General features: G+C 36.9%; 1 protein-coding gene and 1 long non-coding RNA gene across 3 annotated transcripts in view; both read right to left on the bottom strand.

Moving 5' to 3' along the window:
• Window positions 1-5826: 5826 nt before the first annotated feature.
• LOC141375375 (uncharacterized) lies at window positions 5827-8923 on the bottom strand. The gene is made up of 2 exons (XR_015495797.1): window positions 8766-8923; window positions 5827-6419 (listed from the first exon to the last, which is right to left on the bottom strand). It is a non-coding gene; the product is annotated as an uncharacterized LOC141375375 (long non-coding RNA).
• Window positions 8924-9806: 883 nt separating this feature from the next.
• Window positions 9807-20924, bottom strand: part of ccdc102a (coiled-coil domain containing 102A) — a 112468-nt gene continuing 101350 nt past the window's right edge. For both annotated transcript variants that reach the window (XM_087258850.1, NM_205552.1), the window contains 1 exon segment: window positions 9807-11145. In XM_087258850.1, the coding sequence (XP_087114976.1) occupies window positions 11004-11145 (142 nt within the window). In that variant the 3' untranslated portion in view covers window positions 9807-11003.

Below are 20924 nucleotides of genomic sequence, written 5' to 3'. Positions count from 1 at the left end.
TTAAACATATTTGGTGCTTTGTTGGGTTATTTTTTAATAACTCAACAGTTGAGTTAATTATTTCGTGGTTTATTTTTAACCTTTATTGGGTTATTTATTTAATACTAGTTCCGTACTGCAGACATGTGTGATGTTACATTTATTTTAAGCATCGGTTATTTGTCTAAATTCGCTGTTCCGCTATTGGCTGAAGCACCCCAAAAGTGAACCCAGACCTGAAAATAAACACTAATGGTGGGAGTTGAGATGAGAAGAAAATGACAACAGCTAATCAGAATCAGAATATCTGCTGAGGTTTTCACTCAGTGTTTTAGGGACTAAATGTTTCCACCTTTACACATTTATTTAGTCTAAATTAGATGTGAAAAATATCTTTTACCTGTTTATTTTAACATATAAAACAGCATTTTTATAAGGAGATGTTATATCATAAGAAACATCGTCATCGCAATCAACAACTATTTTACATATCGCATATTTTTCCAGTATCGTGCAGCCCTGATTTAGGGGTTAGTTATAATTTACTCAACATTTAGTCTGTAAATCATATCTGTTAATTAACAGGTTCTGTATTTCATGATTTATAGGGGTTTGTCTACATTGTGAATTGATGGGACCTCTATCTCTGCTCAGCCGACTTTTATGTTGAAAATTTAGATGTGCAGTTTAAAAATGGCTTTTATTGACATTTTAGTAGTTTTAAATGATATATTGTACAAGAAAAAAAAGACTTAGGGAAAATGTAGGGAATTAAGTCTACAACAGAAATGTACTGGCAGTTTACTACCAGGCTTTTGTGTCACAATTTACAACCCCAATACAGACAATACCGTTTCTAACAAATTAATAAATGTCACTTTTTCCAAACTTTTCAACATCAAAAGTTGTTGGAGGAAAGATCGAGGTTTCATTAATGCAACTTAAAGCTTAAATAAATAGAGAGAAAAAGCATGAATCACAAAATATGAAAGGATTTCTTTTTTACAGCGTACTCACCCTCAAGTGGTTATAAACCTTTGAGTTTTTCTCTTCTGTTAAGCACAAAATAAAATATTTTGAAGAAAGCCTAACTCCTGTATTTTTTACTTCTATAGTTGGAATAATAAATCGTATAAAAGTCAATGTTTACAGATTTTAAGCCCAATCCCAATTCTATTTTTACCCCTACACTTTGGCCCTTGAAACAGAGAGTGAAGTGGAAGAACTTCAGATTTTACCTCCAAGAAATGGGACAGCACTACAACAACCATACACGTCATCATATGTCATCTCGATCTCTTACTACACATGAGGTCGACAACGGTTTAAAATAGCTTCTTTTGAGTTCAACAGAAGAAAGAAACTCAAACAGGTTTGGATCAAGTGAAAGGATAGTAAATGATGACAACTTTCATTTTTGGGTGAACTATCCCTTTAACAGGCAGATTTAGACACTGGACAGCTATCATCATCATGTTTATAATGGACCAGGAAATTCTTACAAGTCCAAATATCCAAAGCTCAACACAAACCTGACGCAGTTTAAGCAATACCTGTTTAAGTGCACAAAATAATAGGTCTCTAGAGACTTTAATTTTCTGAATGTCATGCTTCGGTGCACCAGCACACTAAACTTCCAACTGCATTTGCAAACAACATACTGTAAAAATAATTATTTTTGGGTCTGCCATGCAATCAAACTATTAACAAAACAAAAACTGCTGTAATGTTAAGACTTGTGAATCTGTATTCTCTACAATGACCAGCTAATCTTGCTATACAGCCCATTACAAACCATTTAAAAGACAGGGACATGTAAAGAAAGAGATATCTGTCCCGGGGTCATCTTTGGTTGCTGAAGCGTGTCTGAAAGAAGAGCAACTGAAGCATAACACTACCCGCATTATAGTTAATTATCATGCGGACACCGCTCAAATACTCAAAAGGTTTCAAGAGATGTTATTATGAAGCTGTCACAGAGAGTCTCCAGAAAGGTGAAGCCAACTGTGTGATTTTAAGGTGGAATTAAATCAAATAAAAGTCTTTTCTTCGGTGTTGCGATGTATGAAGCAGCTTCCCGATTGAGGAAAACAAAAATGTTTATTTTGTCCACCAGGAATTACGTTGTCGTAATTATAGTAATTACAAGATTGCAACTTGTAAATGCGTTCTCGTCCTCATTGGGCTTGTAATTACATCTTGTAAATGTGAATTTTTCTCTACCGTGTGACCGCTGCACCATCTGACCGTTATCATTTATGCGTCAGGTGTAAGTGTTGGCAGATTTGCCTTAGTAAAGCATAATTTAGCGTTTGAGGAATGCCTCCGAGTTGAATATCACGCGCTGTCATCTTGAAATGACAATAATTACAATGAGGCATGAATGCAGCATTAATTGCATCGTTTGCTAATTGCTGTAATCTCACATGTGTGTGTGTGTTTGCATTTAAATTACAAGGACACATAATTATACTCCGTTTAAAAAAAAAAAAAAACTATTGTCATTTTTAATTTCATGGTGGGTTCACAAGCATTAAATGGATAATACACTCACAAAATGAAAACTTTATTTACTCCATTGTTCCTAACATGTATGCATATTTTATATATATATATATATATATATATATATATATATATATATATACATATATACACACACACACATATATATATATATATATATATATATATATATATATATATATATATATATATATATATATACACACACACACACGCACGCACGCACGCACCCGCCCACACACACACACACTTAAAACATTTTCTTTCAAAAGAAGCTCAGGTATGGAATGACCTTTATGACCTTTTACTGCTACCTGCTAAGACAGGGTGTTTGCATACGTTTAGTTTGCAAAAAGTCAGGAAAGTGGGTGAGTCCAGCTTTGTTTAGGTGGGAGTGTCGAGTGGCGAAAGAATAGAAGGGTTTGCATGAAAACGGAAGTTTCATTACGTGCACCACAGCTGATTTTCACACCAGCAACACAAACACAGACGCAGGGGAGATAGATCATGATTCAGAAAGCAGCCTTTACAGTGGATGTGAGAGCTGTGTGGAAGTGAAGGATTTTCAGTCCATAATATTGTAGTGATATTACTGTAAACCAAATCATTTTGACAAAGGTATGTCTTTAAAAATTGAAAGAGTACTGTTGACGATACTAACTAACTTTGCCATCTGAATAAACAAACAACAAACATTGATCACAAGCTTACCAAATTCATAGAGACAATCAACACTAAGTGGAACAGTGCCTTTTTTTAAAAGAAGTTGAGTCGCAAATCTGGATTTCACTATTTCCAGATTCGAAAGGCTCTTGGGTAAAAAATTTTCAGTACAAACATATTTTTGTCACGCGTTAGATCACTGTAATCCACACATGTTGGTCCACATGCAAGCTGTGGTTTTATCACAGGGAAATGGAAACAAAACCTTCATTGCGGCACATTTAAACTCAATGATGACCCATATCGAACAATTCTTCCACCACTTGTTTGAATTATGGTTGCCAACACAACATGGTGTCTCTCTGAACACTATAAAAGGTTAAAAGAGCGTTCGAAGCAACATCATTCATATTAATGAAGTTTCATCTCCTTTACATTAGAGCATGCTGATTTGTTCGAACCAAGTCTTTCTCATGAATTAAAAAACAGATGTGCTGAAAACTCAATAACGTCACTTTATACTCACCGGTACGGACAGCCAATCTCCACGCTGGAATTTACATAATGACCTCATCATTGTTACGTTGCTTCAAAATTTCTTTTTAAACTGAAAGAACAAATTTGTTCTAAACAACACAAAAACAACCAATTTTCACTTGCTAGCTAGGGTAGCCCTTTAATAAGTTACTTGATGGAGTGTTTACACTTTTGGCTCAATTGAAATACATTCTGGTTTGATTGTTTTGTTAATTCAGTTAAATAATACACTCCTCAAACCCTGCCATCTAAACCCTGCTGCAAAAACAAGTAAACCAAAACTGCTCAAACGATGGTTCTTGTTTGCTTCTTGTTTGCTTAAAAACAAAATTGTGCTGTGGTTAGACTGAGATTTGAACACAACATGGAGACAAACAACAAAAACTGAATATGATTTCACAATATGTGACCATAAAATATACAGAATGCACAAGCATACCTGTTTTTCCCCAACTAAAACTGCCATGTCGCCCATTTTCTTGCAGAGGATATTTGTTTGTGAAGAGGTTCCTGCTACATTGTAAAAAAAATAAATAAATAAACCTACAAATGCTACAGTACAAAAGCTGTTACCTGGTTTGCATACACTCACCGGTCACTTTATTAGGTACACCTTAATAGTACTGAGTTGGACCCACTTTTGCCTTCAGAACGGTCTTAAACCTTCTTAGATTTAACAAGGTACTGGAAATATTCCTCAGAGATTCTATGATACTAATCTCCCGTTCAACCTCATCCCAAAGGTGCTCTATTGGATTGAGATATGGTGATTGTGGAGGCCATTTGAGTACAGTGAACTCATTGTGATGTTCAAGAAACCCGTCTGAGATGATTCGAGCTTTATGATATGGCATGTTATCTTGCTGGAAGTAGCCATCAGAAGATGAGTACACTGTGGTCATAAAGGGATGGACATGGTCAGCAACAATACTCAGGTAGGCTGTGGCCTTGACACAATGCTTAATTGGTACTAATGGGAAAAGCATGCCAAGAAAATATCCACCAGCCTGAACCAGATACAAGGCAAGATGAATTCATGCTTTCATGTTGTTGATGCCAAATTCTGTCTCTACAATTCGAATGTCGCTGCAGAAATTGAGACTCATTAGACCTGGCAACGTTTTTCCCATCTTCTACTGTCCAGTTTTGGTGAGCCTGTGTGAATTGTAGCCTCAGTTTCCTGTTTTTAGCTGACAGGAGTGACACTCGGTGTGTTCTGCTCATCTGCCACAAGGTTGAACATGTTGTGTGTTCAGAGATGCTCTTCTGCATAGCTCGGATGTAACGAGTGGTTATTTGATTTATGGTTTCCTTTCTATCAGCTCAAACCAGTCTGGCCACTCTCCTCTGACCTCTGGCATCAATAAGGTATTTGGCGCCCACAGAACTGCTGCTCACTGGACATTTTCTCTTATTTGGACCATTCTCTATAAACTCTAGAGATGGTTGTGCGTGAAAATAGATCATCAGTTTCTGAAATACTCAGACCAGCCCGTCCGGCACCAACAACCTTGCCACGTTCAAAGTTACTTAAATCACCTTTCTTTCCCATTCTGATGCTCAGTTTGAACTGCAGCAGATCGTCTTGACCTTGTCTACATGCATTGAGTTGCTTCTATGATTGGCTGAGAATGACCAAATAAAACGGTGAGTGTATATTCACTTTCTTGTAATGTATATGGAGAATAACTGTCATTGACTTTCCCAGAATTCCTTGCATGACATAATTTTTCATGCTTTTTCTCTGTTTACACACTATGGTATATTTAGCCAAATGCACATTGTTTTTAATGTTTAGTATGTTGTGTTACAAAACATATGTCAAATAAGTGTTTTTTTTTTTAAGGTTCGGTTAGTGTGAACACTGTGGTTAATGTATAATTAATCTTCTGTTTTTGGTCTGGACCAATCTAACCAAGAGAACTGAACAAGTGTGCTGACCCATAGGATTGTGGGGCAGCCCAAGGCGAAATTATGACAATTTGGTCCACTTTAATTGACCATTTCTATATTGAAGTGTATAAATGAATCATATGTTGAATATGTTACAATTATTGGCAAGTACAAAATAAGCCCTAGCCTACTGCAAAATACTGTAAGTAGGCATAATTCAAATGAGAGTGCGTTTGATAAAATTTAATAAACATATGCAAAAAATATACAATAAAATCTAGATTAAAAAAACTAAACAAAATACAATTAAATTACATATTTATAGCCTACTTTATATTTTTGGGTGACATTTTCATTTCAAAATAAAAATAGCATTTACATGCAGGCCTTGGATTTGAAATTTAATATATTCTACACAAAATGAATTATTAATCACGTTTAACACCTATAGAGAGAGATGCGATCCAGTGGCTGATCTGAAAATAACTGGCCCACGTAAGAGTATTCTTGGCTGAGAGGTGAGCACGGAGCTCCCGCTTACTGCCTGCACTGCAGCTCAAATGTCTGACTAGAGACAGCACAGTGCATTCTGGGAATTTGAGAAATGGAAGCCTTTTAATCTCTAAAGGTTTGTTTTGTCATATATACACTGATTTGTAATAAACTCAAAGTGCTTACACCACAAATAAAGAAGAAAATCGTATATGGAATGAGCTTCTTGCAGCATCTCATTGATACCCAGTCACTCAGGGATAACCTGTATAGTTACCTAATCCGCTCCTTCTTCATGTGCGCTCGGCCTCTTCAGTTCCACTTTAGCGCTGGAGACAAAATATTAATATAAACTAACAGTGAATTTTTTTTAATCAGAATTTATCATGATGAACATTTATCTAATGTTTTTTTTTTTTTTTTTTTTTTTACAAAGTATTAGCCTACTATTAAAGGCCCTGCTTTTATTCACAGGGGCTTAGGTGATCTTGGAAGAGATAAGTTTTAGTTGTCACTTTAAAAATACCAGTGAATTAGCAGCCCAAGTGGGAACTTTTACTGATTATTTGCATTGGTTTAAATTGAGTGCCCCTGAGCATGTCAGAAAACCGGTCGGAATGTAACTCATCGTAACTTAGATTGACACTCTACATCCGACGGACATGCTTTGTAAATAAACTGCCAATTCGAATTTAAAATTGCCGGCAAAACTCTTTTCTCTGTAACTCTACATGAACAATATCACACGAGTAGCAGGGCATTACAGCTGTATATCGGCACTGGTGGGGTGCAGGTCTTGGAGTCCTACCGGTGATGATATTCAGCCATATGGCACTGCCATAAGTGTGATCTTGCGTGTATACAACAGTTTGACGGCATAATCGTGAAAGAAAATCAAACACGGAGAGTTTAAAAACCCTTTTTCTCAGAGGAACTATTTTCTTCCACCATTCATTCACATCAATAGCTGACGTCAGAAAAGCAGAAACCACTGCTACTTCACAAATGTCACTTTAGAGCTACTTTTTGAATGATTCTCTTGCCTAATATCTAAAGTGATGACAAAACAGCTGATTTTGCTCACATTTTAAGATTTTAAGGCTGAACAATGTAAAACGCCATCAGTCTAGAGACATTTCCCAGTATTTCTTTGTTGCAATGAGGATATGACAATAATTAGGGATGTAATGATTCATCTGACTCACGATTCAATATGATTTACGATTCAGTTCTCATGATTTACAATTCAGTCACGGTTTTTTAACAAAATGATCTAAAACAAATTTAAGGTGAAGAGCCATTTAATTTTGCCCTGTATGCTGCGCATTTTTGCAAAAATATAATATATTTTCTGCTATAACTAAATTACTATTTAAAAACAAATTCCATAAAAAATACAAACTAAAGAAGACTCATTAATATGAACAAACTTAAGCTGTGACTGTGCTGAAATTTTACATTTGTAAAAAGAAATATCAGCTTATCTATGTATTCTGGCATAAGCTGAGGGCTTTGTACCTTTACTATGTTCCCTGCTGATGAAAAAACTCTTTCACTGTGGACAGAGATGGCTGGTGTTGAGAGGCAAGCCTTTCCTAAACCAGAGAGCAGTGTGTACAGAAGTGGTCAATAGGCCCTCTGCTCCAGGGGATATCCACTGGCATAAAAACAACTGATTTACTGAATTACTTATTATATTGTAGGATAGAGACAGAAGTTAAACATGATTATGAAGGTGAATAATTAATATTACTTGTATAATTAATTAGTATAACTATTAGTGTGATGCATTTAAGAAGAGATAATCTTTAACATGTTTAAATCATTGCAATCTCACAGCAATTTGTAACTTTTTGATTTAGTGGGTAATTCGTATGAATTCGTACGATCTAATTTGCACAATTTAGTATGATTTGCTTATCACCCAATGATGTTTGGTGTTAGGGGTGGGGTTGGGTGCCAAGTCTCTTTTTTAAAATTCTACGACGAATTAGCCACTAAATTGACAAAACATAAAATACTTATGTTTCTTTGTGAGATCAGGCTGGTTTAAATATATAATTTATAATAATTAAAATATGCATAAACTAATTTGAAAAAGAGAGGGTAAAATAACCTAATACTTGCTTCTGTAACAGAACCCCTTTCTCTTTCAGTCTGACAAACACTGTCAGAACAAGTAGAGTAGCAAATTATTTGGTATGCGTGGTTTGGCCTATTAATAGTTTTTTTTTTTTTTTTTTTTTTTTTTGCATATAGACGTCTGTAACAGTAGTTTTCAACTGTGCTGATGGTTTATTTGCATCATATTCATTGTTCTGTTTCAGTTTATATAAAAGTCTTTTTGCACACAGTTTGTCTGGTGCACGCTGTCATTTTACTCTGCCGCCTCACGTCTTGCTCGCCGCAGATGCACAGGTAAAGCAAGATTGTGCCTGTAATCACAGCACCCCCTCTGTTCAAAACTTGTATCATGATTCATTTAACATTTCAACCGGTTTGAATAGTCACATACTTGAATCGATTTTCAACCGACTCATGGTGAATTGTTACATCCCTAACAATAATCAACCCTGAAAACGCAAAAAAGCAAAACAAACACGAATAGATAACTATGGTATAGATACAGCAATACAACATACAAAAGAGACAGATCGACTTAGAATGTCACTTACCTGTTATATAATGATCTAATATGCTGTAGCTGGAAATTACGCTGAGGTTTTTTTCTCTATGGACTTATTAAGCTGTCTCTGCCGCCATCTTGTGGCAGAGCATCAACCGTCTTTGCTCTGCTTGGTATGACAGGCTGATGGACTCCAACGCGCTGCATCTACAAAATGATAAATATTTAAAATAGCCACTATGTCCTTACAAATAAACTGCACAGTTGCAATCTGAACAACGATATTCTTGCCTCAAAAAGCATTAAAGGTATATTTTGTGTCCAACAGCTGCAAGTATTTAAACTGTGGTTAGTTTATTGATCTGCTGTCACTATGTAGGCGGAGTAACACAGGAGGGCGAGGAGGCTATACAAGTGCTGTTATTGCAGATTATCGCACAGCTATCAGCCAATCATATTAGAGAACCAGACAAAACGGTTGTATATACATATAAACATTGTGTATTTATGAAATGTGCTTCACACAGATGAGTGAGCCTGACAAACCACCTGTAGAAACACTCTTCTCTCTATATATAAAAAAACACTCCCCCTAGTTACTTTAGTACTTAATTTTCTGAACACAAACCTTTGTATAATTAGCACTTTTTGAATGTATTGCCTCTTCTTGTTGAATTGCTGAATGTCTTCTCAATTTTAAGTCGCTCTGAAAAAAAGTGTCTACTAAATTACTAAATACAAATGTAATACATTTCGAGGGTTTTCTGTTGACTTTCGCTGGTTTGTTTGAAATGCATTCAGAATCCTGTCTGTTGCAGGTTCACACAAGTCACCTCATGGTCAGCGCAGGAACACATTCAGCAATTGAAACTACTTGGCAAGAAATGAACTCAGAATAGCAACAGTACTTCAGCAACAACTACTCATACTGAGAAATGGTCACAGTAAATAAAGAAAGGAAGTATCCACGGGGCCCTTCACTAAATACAGGGCCCCAGGTGATCACTTGTATTGTCTGTTGGACAAGCTGGCACAGAGTGTGAACGCTATCCCACCTCTCTGACAGGAAATAAAGGTTACGCAGCCAGTATTTACTGTATATACATTTAACATTTATAGAGATAAAATACAAACACAAACAAATACAAAATACTGCAATACAGGCCACTTAGGTAAAAAACAAACATCTGATAAATACTTTAATATGACCATACAAATGTCCAAGTAAAAGATGAGTCAAGATTGGTCCCCATTGCAGACGTATACAGTATTATATTGCTTAAAAATCTCTTTAAAATCAACAGACCATTTGTTAAAACATTCCCTCATGCACCAGCCACCTTTCTATAGGTTGAACGCAAAAGGGCGAAGCAATTATGCTTGTATGTATTTAAGAAGAATCCAACAGACTCGTTTACAAACTACCCACGATCCCCCACCCCCTCCCTTCCTTCCTATATAAAACAAGACCGAAACACATTAATATAGTCACCAAGAAAAAACTTTGGGACAACTAACGCAGGAATACTGGCGAGAACAAAAACCAAAGCGCTCGCCTGCCTCTTCAGTAACAACACAGCAGAAATGAAATGTTCCCCAGACACAAGGAACATAATCATCATGTTCTGAATGGGTTGTTTTGAATATTGATGTGAGAGTTGCTGTTGAGGGATGGGGGTGGGTGGGAGGGCTGGCGAAAGATTAAATAGAAAATCAAAATGAATAGGAAGAGTAAAATGGGAACGGTGGAAATGAATGGGTGACAAGAATAAATCAAAATCCAGGTGATGAGGAATAAAGTTGGGAAATGAGCATGTAAACGGTTGATGAAGAAGAACTGTGTGAATAAACAGCTTCTTTTAGAGGTCAGATGGGGGATTAAAATGAAATGTAATGTTTCAAGATGGTTTTGATGTCTGAAAGTTTGAGGACGCTCTAATGCGTTTACAATGTGTGCCAGCACATGTGTCTGCTTATGTGAATAATAGGAATCACTAGGCTTCAAATGGACCCTCAAAAGTCAAATAAATGGGTCTGATATTTGTCTATCAATAACCTATGTGCCAACTTGGACTAGAACCAGCAATGTTTTTCTTAGGCTTCAGACAGTACTTTGGCCCTGGCACACATTTATTATAGGCTACTGAAAAAGGATTGTGTTTATCTGTCTGCTGAGGGTCGTGAAGTCCTCTTCTAGATTTCGCTGAGAGATGAAATGAAGGGGAAGGTGAAATGCTCGAGTGAGATCGGTGAGTCTTCAGTCATTCCCAGGTCTGCAGTGAAGGGTTCAGGGGATTTGGAGCTGCAGTTCTTCTTCCTCATCTTCATCAGGGTCGCTAGGAGGGCCGTCTGCATCTTCAGGGCCAAAACGTGATGAAGCTGATGTCCTCATTTTGCCAAAGAGGCCAGGGTTCTGCTGACGCCTTAGCCTAAAAACAATTTAAACATTTTTTGTTATAAATAATTGATTATTTTAAAACGGATGATGATAAAACTCATTCATTCACTCATTTTTTTCGGCTTAGTTCCTTTATTAATCAAAGGTCACCACAGCGGAATGAACCGCCAACTTAACCAGCATATTTTTTTACACAGTGGATGCCCTTCCAGCTGCAACCTATCACTGGGAAACATCGATACACTCAATCACATACATACACTATGGATAATTTAGCTTACCCAATTCACCTATAGCGCATTTTGTTGGACTTATGGGGGAAACTGGAGCACCCGAAGGAAATCCACACGAACACGGGGAGAACATGCAAACTCCACACAGAAATACCAACTGACCCAGCCGAGACTCGAACCAGCGACCTTCTTGCTGTAAGGCAACAATGCTACCCACTGCACCACCGATAATAAAATTATTCAAAAATAAAGATCCTGCAGCCATTACAATTGACATCACATGTCAGATCATGCTTTTTTGCTTGTTTCTGTAGTTTTTACCCTAATTTAAAGCCTGTTGTCCATGACATCAGACATTTGTCATCCAATCAAATGGCAATAAGGCTCTGCTTGTTCTAATTTAAAAAATATCCACTATGCTGAAGAGATGGCAGCACTTTGTTCCGAACACAGAGTAAGCAACATTTTCAGTGGTTTTATTCACATTTATTGACATGTTTGACAATTTTTCAAAAGGAGGACTGCATTTGACTATTAAATTTTTAAAAACCTATTGTAGAGTTGCAAGCTTTAAACCAGGATTTCTTGAAAATATGCCTGCTCTTTATATGTAATGGACAGTGAGTTCTAATAATATACAGTCTATAAACCAAAGTAAAAATGTATTCAAGTTATTGAAGTTAAATTTTATAATTTTCAAGTTTGTAATGTTCAGAAGAAACTTTAAGTAAAGATCAACAATTTGTATTCATTAATTTCATGTTGCTATACTTGTTTTTTGAAGTACTCCTGTGTTTTGCTCAGATGTTCACTGAAATGTACAAAAAAGTAATATAGAAGAATATTAAAGAATGTTGACATTTAAATTATCTTCATTTAGTCTGATTTATGAAAGCCTTAATAACTGAGAAAATGTACTTTTATGTTTTTCTTAAACTTAGAACATAATTCAGGTCTGAAGGGGCTAAAGTTAACAAATACAGATTATAACATATACTGTGAAAAACAGGTCAAAGTAAAATAAAAAAAACTGTGAAACACTGAAAAACTAATTTTTATGTTTATTTTATACAGAAAAATAATGATGATGATGATGATGATGATTTTGGCGAAGAGCAATACACTGCAATTTTAAACCAGAATATGCCACCGCAGCAATGTGAATGATCTCATTTGGTAAAATAGATGGTTCAAAAAAAGAAAGAGAAACTTCGTCAATGATAAGGCAATGCAGAGTAGCTGATGAATAGTTTAAAAAGCCTAGTTTCATGGTGTTGAATGTACCTTTACAGCATCTACTACAATAGGAACAATTCAGAAAAACTAATGTACACCTAAAATTGTATTTGTTTTGTATTTGTTAAATTATTGTATTTGTATGGTTGTATTTATTTTGTATTTTGTCCAATACTTTACAGTCCAACCATACATTTAATAAAGCGTATTAACAAAATGTGCTTAGAGTTTGGGGGTTATAGCAATAATGCATAATTAGGGTTATTCAGCTGGTAGCTAGCTCTATGCCACTCTCACATGGTCGTCCACTAAAGCGAAGCAGGGCGCCCGGTCAGGCTCTTGATAGGAGTGTGTGTGGGGTGCGGACTGGCACAATACGATTGCTATCGCATCATCTAGGTGGATGCAGCACACTGGTGGTGGATGAGGAGATTTCCGCCAATGTGTAAAGCACTCCGAGTTTCCAGAATAGCGCTACATAAATGAAAGGAATTATAATTATTATAATTAATTAGGTAAATTTGGCATGGAATAATACACAATAAAAGTCTTTGCAAGTATATGCAATAAGTAAACAAAAATGTACAACAATCAAAGGAATCGAAGTAACAGTTCATTTTTACATTTCGCTGTGGCGACCCCAGATTAATAAAGGGAATAAGCCGAAAAGAAAGTGAATGAATGAATAAATGATCAAAGGTAAATAGCATTAATGCTAAGAGATAAATAAACTGTGGCAAAGCAACTTGATGGTCAAATCTTCAATCACAAAATCAACACCTGCAACATTTAGAAATGTAATATGGAAAAGGAGCCTGTGAAATATGTGAAAAAAAAGAGCAACCAGTGGTCAAATGAATGCATTGAATCTTTGTTTTATGATGATTCATATGATATCTGAATATTTGAGCATTATAAATGGAGCATACAGTACAACTCATCACCCAAAGCTCTCTCTATCCTTTCATTTTTTTCATCCCTTCCTTTACATTACATCCTTTTCTGCACTGACCGTTTTGTCTTTTTTTCTTTTCAAGTTCTGTATTTGTTTTAGTGATGTAACAGTAAGAAAATAATGGCCTTGTGGCTCATCAGGAAACACTTCCTGGCCTCTGAAATGCTGGCGGGGTAAACAGGCAAGGTAAAACAATCCAAACAACACACAAACTACATAAAACGACCAAGAGGACGATGTTAGAAATGCAGGGTGAGAATAAAAATCATCCTCTTGTCTTTGAACGGCTGATGACTCACTATAGTGTTACTGTTTGTATAACTGAACAGATGAAAAGAGTCTTGCCTCTCGGGGCAAATAAGTGCACATGAGGGCCCAGGATCCTCCACAGAAGAGGGACCTGCTGTCAGGAAACACTAAACACTGCTAAATTACACATTATACTGTTTTGACCACAGCAGCTCACTCACAGAGGCTAAAAGCTTTTTGAGTCCAAAGCTTAACAGGGCTACAATTTACACTAGATCATAAATACAGAGGCACACACACAAACACTGAAACCAAATGGATTCTAGCCCACACAGTGACTCATGGTCTTCAGGCTTTATCTGGCAGACCATGAATATTTTAGCATTTTAGCATTAAGGTGGCAGACAAACAACAAGGACATCATAATTTAAAGGTGCCATAGAATGGAAATCTGGATACACCTGGGGATAGCTGAATTATAAGAGTTCAGTACATGGAAATGACATACTGTAAACCTTAAACACAATTGTTTCCTCACGCTCATGTAAATTCTGTTGGGGAAAAACAGGCCAATCTGAACACAAGACTCTGACGATCCACACTGCGTCATCAATATGCACATCCCAGGGCTGCGTTTGATTGGACACAAAGTTTACTATAGAGATCCTTGCTTGAAAATAACATGCTAACTTGTTTGCTTGCTTAAAAACTTATAAATAGGGTGGTGGAATGATCATTGTTGTAAATTATTTTAAAGCTTATCTAAGCTTGTATTACAATTATTATGCAAGCGGAACTCTTATTTTTAAAACAGGAAAGACTTTGACTAAAAGAGCAGTGAAGCACACATTGTTCACACCTCATCAGTATGTGAGACATACAGATTACAAATATATTCAGTGCCACCCCAAAGAGGCATGAAGTCTGTTTAAATGTATAGTTAGTTAGTTTAACATGTACATTGTGAAATTTGCCACATGTTTGTAATGAGGCAACAGACTGAGGTATGGTTGTAAAAGAGAGCCTTAATATTCACAAGCCTTCCAGAGAGCTTATTACTCCTAAAAATCTCTTCCAAAATCTTATCACATTAGGGCCAATTCCTAGGCTTGGAAATGGACCTGTTCAACTGTTTCTAGAGAAACTTTGCACTTACCCAAGCTACTTGTAGCTACACTATTAAAATATCAGAAAACAATTTACCATATTATATAAATGAGGTTCCTACAGGTTTCATCGTGTCAAATTTAAGACCTTTTTAAGACTATTATGAATGAAATTTCAGACTTCCACGATTTAGTTCTAATGGCCAAGATACTTTTAACATTAAAAAAACATTAAAAACAAATGTTGTAAGGAAGATAAATCAAGCTATATTGGTAAATAGAGAAAATAAATACAATTTTGCTAAAACTTTTATTGAGATGGAATGTTTGATTGAATCGGTGTTGGCCTGATTGGGTAGCTTTACATGGTCAGGAAAATGAAGACCTACAACCCAATACTGAGTGAATTTAAGACTTTAGGCCTACATTTTTTATTTTTATTATTTTTTTTATTTAAGACATTAAGACATTTTAAAGACTTAGCAGATACCCTGATAAATGCAATCTATCAATCACCTTTAAACATTTACCTGTACAATCACATAAAATTGTTTGTGTCATTTATGATTATGGTTTTAGTTTAGGACAAATTTTAAAGATAAAAATACTGTAAATAAATTACTTAATAACTAGTGTTTTACTAGAAGACTGTTTAATGCTTTTTCTGATTGAATGAAAAACATTTGAACTTTTTCCAGGAAATCCACAGCTCAAGTAGCTCCAATTCCTTCACATGGATTTACACATGTAATCATTCATTGATTAATTTCTCTCCCTAAAATAAAGGCAACTACAGTGGCTGAGAAAGCGCAACATGCTGCAATTTAAGAAAATGCGTGCAATTACAAAAAACGCAAGCAATATGAGGGAAGATTTACATCGGATTTAAAGCGCGCATGTGGCAAATCCTAACACATACACATAAAAAAATTTGAACTTTTACACAATGTAAACAAATTAATAAAATGCGCTGTATTTTCTCACAACACAAACAATTTATGAAAACGCGCTGCATTTTCTCACAGCACTTACAAAAAGAACAAAAAACAATGGGAATGTTTCAAGTGGACATATAAAAGTGACGGATCTTTTGTATTTATTAGCCTAAATAACGATAACCTAAATAGCCAGGTTGGCCACGCGCCTCCTTGAAACATTTTCGTTGAGTTCCGTGCTATTTCAAAGTGTTGTGACAAAAATGCATTATGTTTTCGTAAATTGTTTGTCTTGTGAGATAATGCAGCACGTTTTCTTAATTTGTTTGCATTGTGTAAAAATGCAGCACGTTTTTTAAAATGTGTTGGTGTTGTGAGGACTTGCAGTATGTGTGCTTTCAAATGGATGAAGATATTTTCTTAATTTGCGGTGTATTTTGTAATTGCATGTTTTCTTAAATTGGAGCATGTTAAGATCTCTCGGCCACCGTAAAAGCTGCATCATCCCTAGCTTAGAGAATAAAATCTAAATTACGTTTTACTCTCAGACACATAGCTACTGTATGTATGATAAATCCAAGCAAAACTGAGATTTTAAAGTGTTTTTTTTCATAGCTTTACTGTATATAAACAATCTAAGCAAAACCACTGGATTTTTTCAGCTTGACATTTCAAGTCAACAACCCATTTACAGGACTGATTTCTGATCAGCAACTCTGCTAACCTTTTATTCTTCAATGTGATCATGGATGCAAAGAATAAACTCAGACCCTCAGGCATGATATTATCTATCCTTTGTTTGATGTAAAACATTACACCATTGTTTAGGGTGCGGAATTGACATCAGCGCTGCCAAACCAATGGAAAAACCAATGTGACCAATGGGAAAGCAGCAATGTAATTGTTCCACCCCAGCGTTACTGGCATAGAGACATGTACAATAAAGAACACGTCAGTCAGACAAAGCAACCGTGAAATCACGACACCAACATCACATGCATGATAATCCCATTCTACACCAAAGACATTTTCATTATCCTTTGTTCCGATATATTTATTAATATATCCCCCTCGTCCACACCCCCATACAAAATAATGCAGCAATCCTCTCTTTCTCTCTCCAGTTCTCTTCGCCACACAAAGCTGATGAGTTGCCTGTCACTCAGTGGAGGTGTGCTTTAAGTGCTTGCCTTTTAATGTCTGGAAACTCCGATAAGAACGCAACTGGCGAGCGACATTAAAGAGGCACAGATCCATACCATCAGCTTTCCAGATCAGATCTATCTCACGCAAAGCCCCCTCACCATGCCTCCGTCTTTGTGTAGTTCATTCCCCCATGCAGAACCGTATCTGGCACATTCCTCAGAGCTTTCAAGCTATCAGGCCTACAAAGTGCTTTGCAGAGAATTAACACAATACAAACAAACACAAGTAAACCACACCACAAAACAACACACTTTTATCAGTATCACTCTCATGACCTCCATGCTGTGAACAAAAGCTGCTAAACCCTCATCTCCTGTTAAGGCTGCGTTTAAATTCTTCATGTTTCAGGTAGAAAACATGCTGTATATATACACAAGATCATTAACATGAGGGTGAGAAATCAACATTATTTTATTGGATTTTTAAAGAGCGACTTGAGTCCTACATTGTAAACAAATATCTGTTAGTAAACATTTTCCTATGGTATGTAGGATTTGTGGGTTTACACTGTAGAACTTTATTATGGGACATTTTGATGTAGAAAGCGTAAGGCGATTATAATAATAATTCCTTACATTTAGATGGCACTTTTCTGGACACTCAAAGTGCTTTACACATTTGGTGGGGGGGACCTCCTTATCTACTACCAGTGTGCAGCATCCACCTGGATGACACGACAGCAGCCATATTGCCCAAGACACACACCACTAACACTTCTTCCAGCAACAACCTGATGGGAGAAACTAGGCAGCCCTACTTAGCTTTAGTGAGTGAGCATATAAGAGTTGCAGAGAGCTTGTTGCCGGCGTATACTGAGATTATATTGAAATTTCAAGTGGTGAGACATAAACTGTGAAAATCTGTGGTTGTTGTAACCCAACTTTGGGTCAAACAAACCCAACCACTGTGTTAAAAAGTCTCCTTACATTTACGAAATTTACGGAATTAACCCTAAAAACGAAATGTTGGGTTTATCGATATTTGGAAAAAAATGCACAAAAGCACACAAATCAATCTAACTTTTAGGTGCTTAGCCAAACACCCAAAAGTGCAAATATAGATCTAAAAATGCGGCAACACTAAAGCTCCAAAAAAGACCAATTTTTTGTATTAAAAATGCTAACACAAAGTGTGTAACGTTTTGAGCACACCGGCTCTTTATCAGACAGTATTCATCTCTTTTTATACACTTCCGGATCACACGATCTCATACATTATCTCATGACAAAAAAATAGAAAAATACGCATTAGTAAATTAGTCTACTCTCAGTTTAAAAATTTACATTGTAATAACATGGCAAAGGAGACATGACAGTGGTGACATCTTAGTGGTACATCTTCCGTTTATAAATATAAATGAGTCAACCTAGACTTGAGTCCAATTCCAATTGTATTTTTGTACCCCTTCCCCTTCTCCTTGGCCCTTGAAACAGAGTGTGAAAGGAAAAGGATTTAAATGTTACCCCTAAGAAATGGGACAGCACTACAGCACCTGCACACATCATAACGTCATCACAATCTCTTCCTTCACATGAGATCAGACGATCGCGACTGCTGTAATTGTAAAAGTTGCATTATTTTTTGGTAATTATCTTCAGGAAATAACCGAAGGTAATGACATTTTATCATAACAATATAATGCGGAAATAAGATTGTAACTGTACTGTGTATTTACACTGAGGCCATATTCATCTATGTAGACACAAGAAAACAGCATTAACGTTATACCACACACTGTAAAAGCTCATTCCCAGCCACTAGAGTTTTCTGACAGGGTATTCGAGTGTCATCAAGTGTCAGAATGTTGTGGGACTGCTATACAGGAGTTATTATTATGGATTATAGATAGCAAAATTTTCTGGGAAATTTTCTTGTGGTCCTTGAAAATCTTCGTTTCAAGGGCTATCTAGCCCTTCCCCCCTACCTTCAGGAAGGGCCAAGGAGTAGAATTGGGATGGGGCCTTAGACTCACTAATTCTGAATCTAGCACACATTTGTTCATGTCTGCCCTCAAAAGTGTGCGTCTTACATGTTTGCTCGGGTTGATCTTTTGCCATTTTTTCTTAAGAGTATATAGATTCATTTGTAGTTAAGAAATCAAGATGCCGCAGACACAGAAAGCTGTTCTAATGTTATGTCATCTTATCTGAACATTTCAATATGCAAATGTTTTCATTACAACATGAGCCAGCTGGAGATAACCAATTTTCAAAACAGAATGCAAGCCTGGCTTTGTTTACAGTCTTTATATCTGCAGACCTACTTCCAGTTACATGCTTTGAATGAAGAAAATAACCTATTGATACTGCTATTGAACTGCTGATACAAATAATTATTTCCTTATATGCCACAGGGTGCTAGTTTCCAGTCGCCTGCAGTGCTTTTAGTGCGTTTAAGTGCAGCTTTTCAGCCAAGATGCAGCCAACGTGAGGTAACAACAACACAAACAAAGCCCTTTGACGTCAGCTTGATGTGTCAGGACGTGTCGAGTTACTGTACTTCTCATCTAGCACGCAACCCATTTATAGTCAACATATACAGTATGCAGAACTACAGAAGAGCTAAATGCATATGGTGCAGATCTGGCAGGCTTCTCCACTCCCAGCTAGGAGCATTGCCTGCCCTCATATATTGATTTACACACCAACTTTATGATTATAGACTGAAGCACATTCAGTCAATTACCATCTGGTCTCTGTAGAGGCAAAGGAGAGAGAGACATGAATAAAGAGAGAATATGAACAGGGACGTCAGCCGAGAGGACAACAGCGAGGACTGAGAACAACAACAAGCAGCTAAGTGTGAAACAGAGATGAGAGACTCTGAGTTCACAGCTTTCCGATGAAGAAAGAAGCAAATAGGCACGGTGGGGGTGCCAAATGGTGCTGCCGGTGGGCTGAGCAGAGCTGCCGCCTCACGCTGCGAGACTAACAGACAGACAGAGCCGCTGCGAGCAGGACGCTGAGCAGCTTCACCCTGTAGGATCAGGAGATCTGATCCTCCTTTGCGTGTCCACAGCAGATAGCGCTGTTTATGGTCCTCTTGCTGCAGGGCTGAAATTGGGCTGAGTCACAGCCAGCATGGAAAAAAAAGATGCAACTCTGAACTTCCTGTGGCATCAGATATGGGAGTGAACTCCACATCATCTCAACAACCGAAGCACTATCAGCTCCTTAATGCTGTCATTTCCAGCCTTCTCCTGTCACTCTTACTCCAAATCAGCCTCTAGACCGTCCTCCGTCTCCATGACAACTTGGACAAGCGCTGGGCTCCATCTGTCACCCTCTCCACCCGTGGCCTGCTCCGCTCTTCCGAAATCATGCTGAACCCTGGCCCACCTCTCAAAGGGGCCGGCCGATTGTTCCTGCATCCTTTCTTCAACTCCTTCCCTTTCATGGTAATGCATAGAGGTATATTGAACCAACTTCCCCACACCCAATAGAGTGCTTCCAAGTGTTTGAGCAAACAGAGTTAATGTAGCTGCTAATATTTAGGGTTGGGATGTGCTCAAAATCCTGAAGATTAAAGGTGCTGTATATAAGTATTTGACTCTTAATATAATAAAAACAATACCATAATATGTTTACAGATATTTAAGAAACATTCCAAGTGAACCCTGTTTATCTGAAAAGTAAGGTGAGATGATATGTGTTGGTTTTGAATCGTAGTTCTAAAGTTCTATTTTCAAGATCTGAGGTGAACTATCTGCTGCTGCTTTCATAAGTATAGCAAAAAATGTCATGTAAAATAGCAATCAAACTCACATTGTTACCATTTAACACTGAATAAAGCACATAAGGTTTACCTAAGGTGATCATTGTCAGTTTTCTGTTGTTCAACTGCAAGAAATAGAAGCCATTTCTGATATACCAATTTAAGGTGTCGGGTAG

Source organism: Danio rerio, chromosome 7, assembly GCF_052040795.2.
Source record: "Danio rerio strain M-AB ecotype USA chromosome 7, GRCz13ab, whole genome shotgun sequence".
Classification (NCBI taxonomy): domain Eukaryota; kingdom Metazoa; phylum Chordata; class Actinopteri; order Cypriniformes; family Danionidae; genus Danio; species Danio rerio.
The sequence above is the reverse complement of the archived record's forward strand: the minus strand, read 5'-3'. Positions and strand labels throughout refer to the sequence as shown.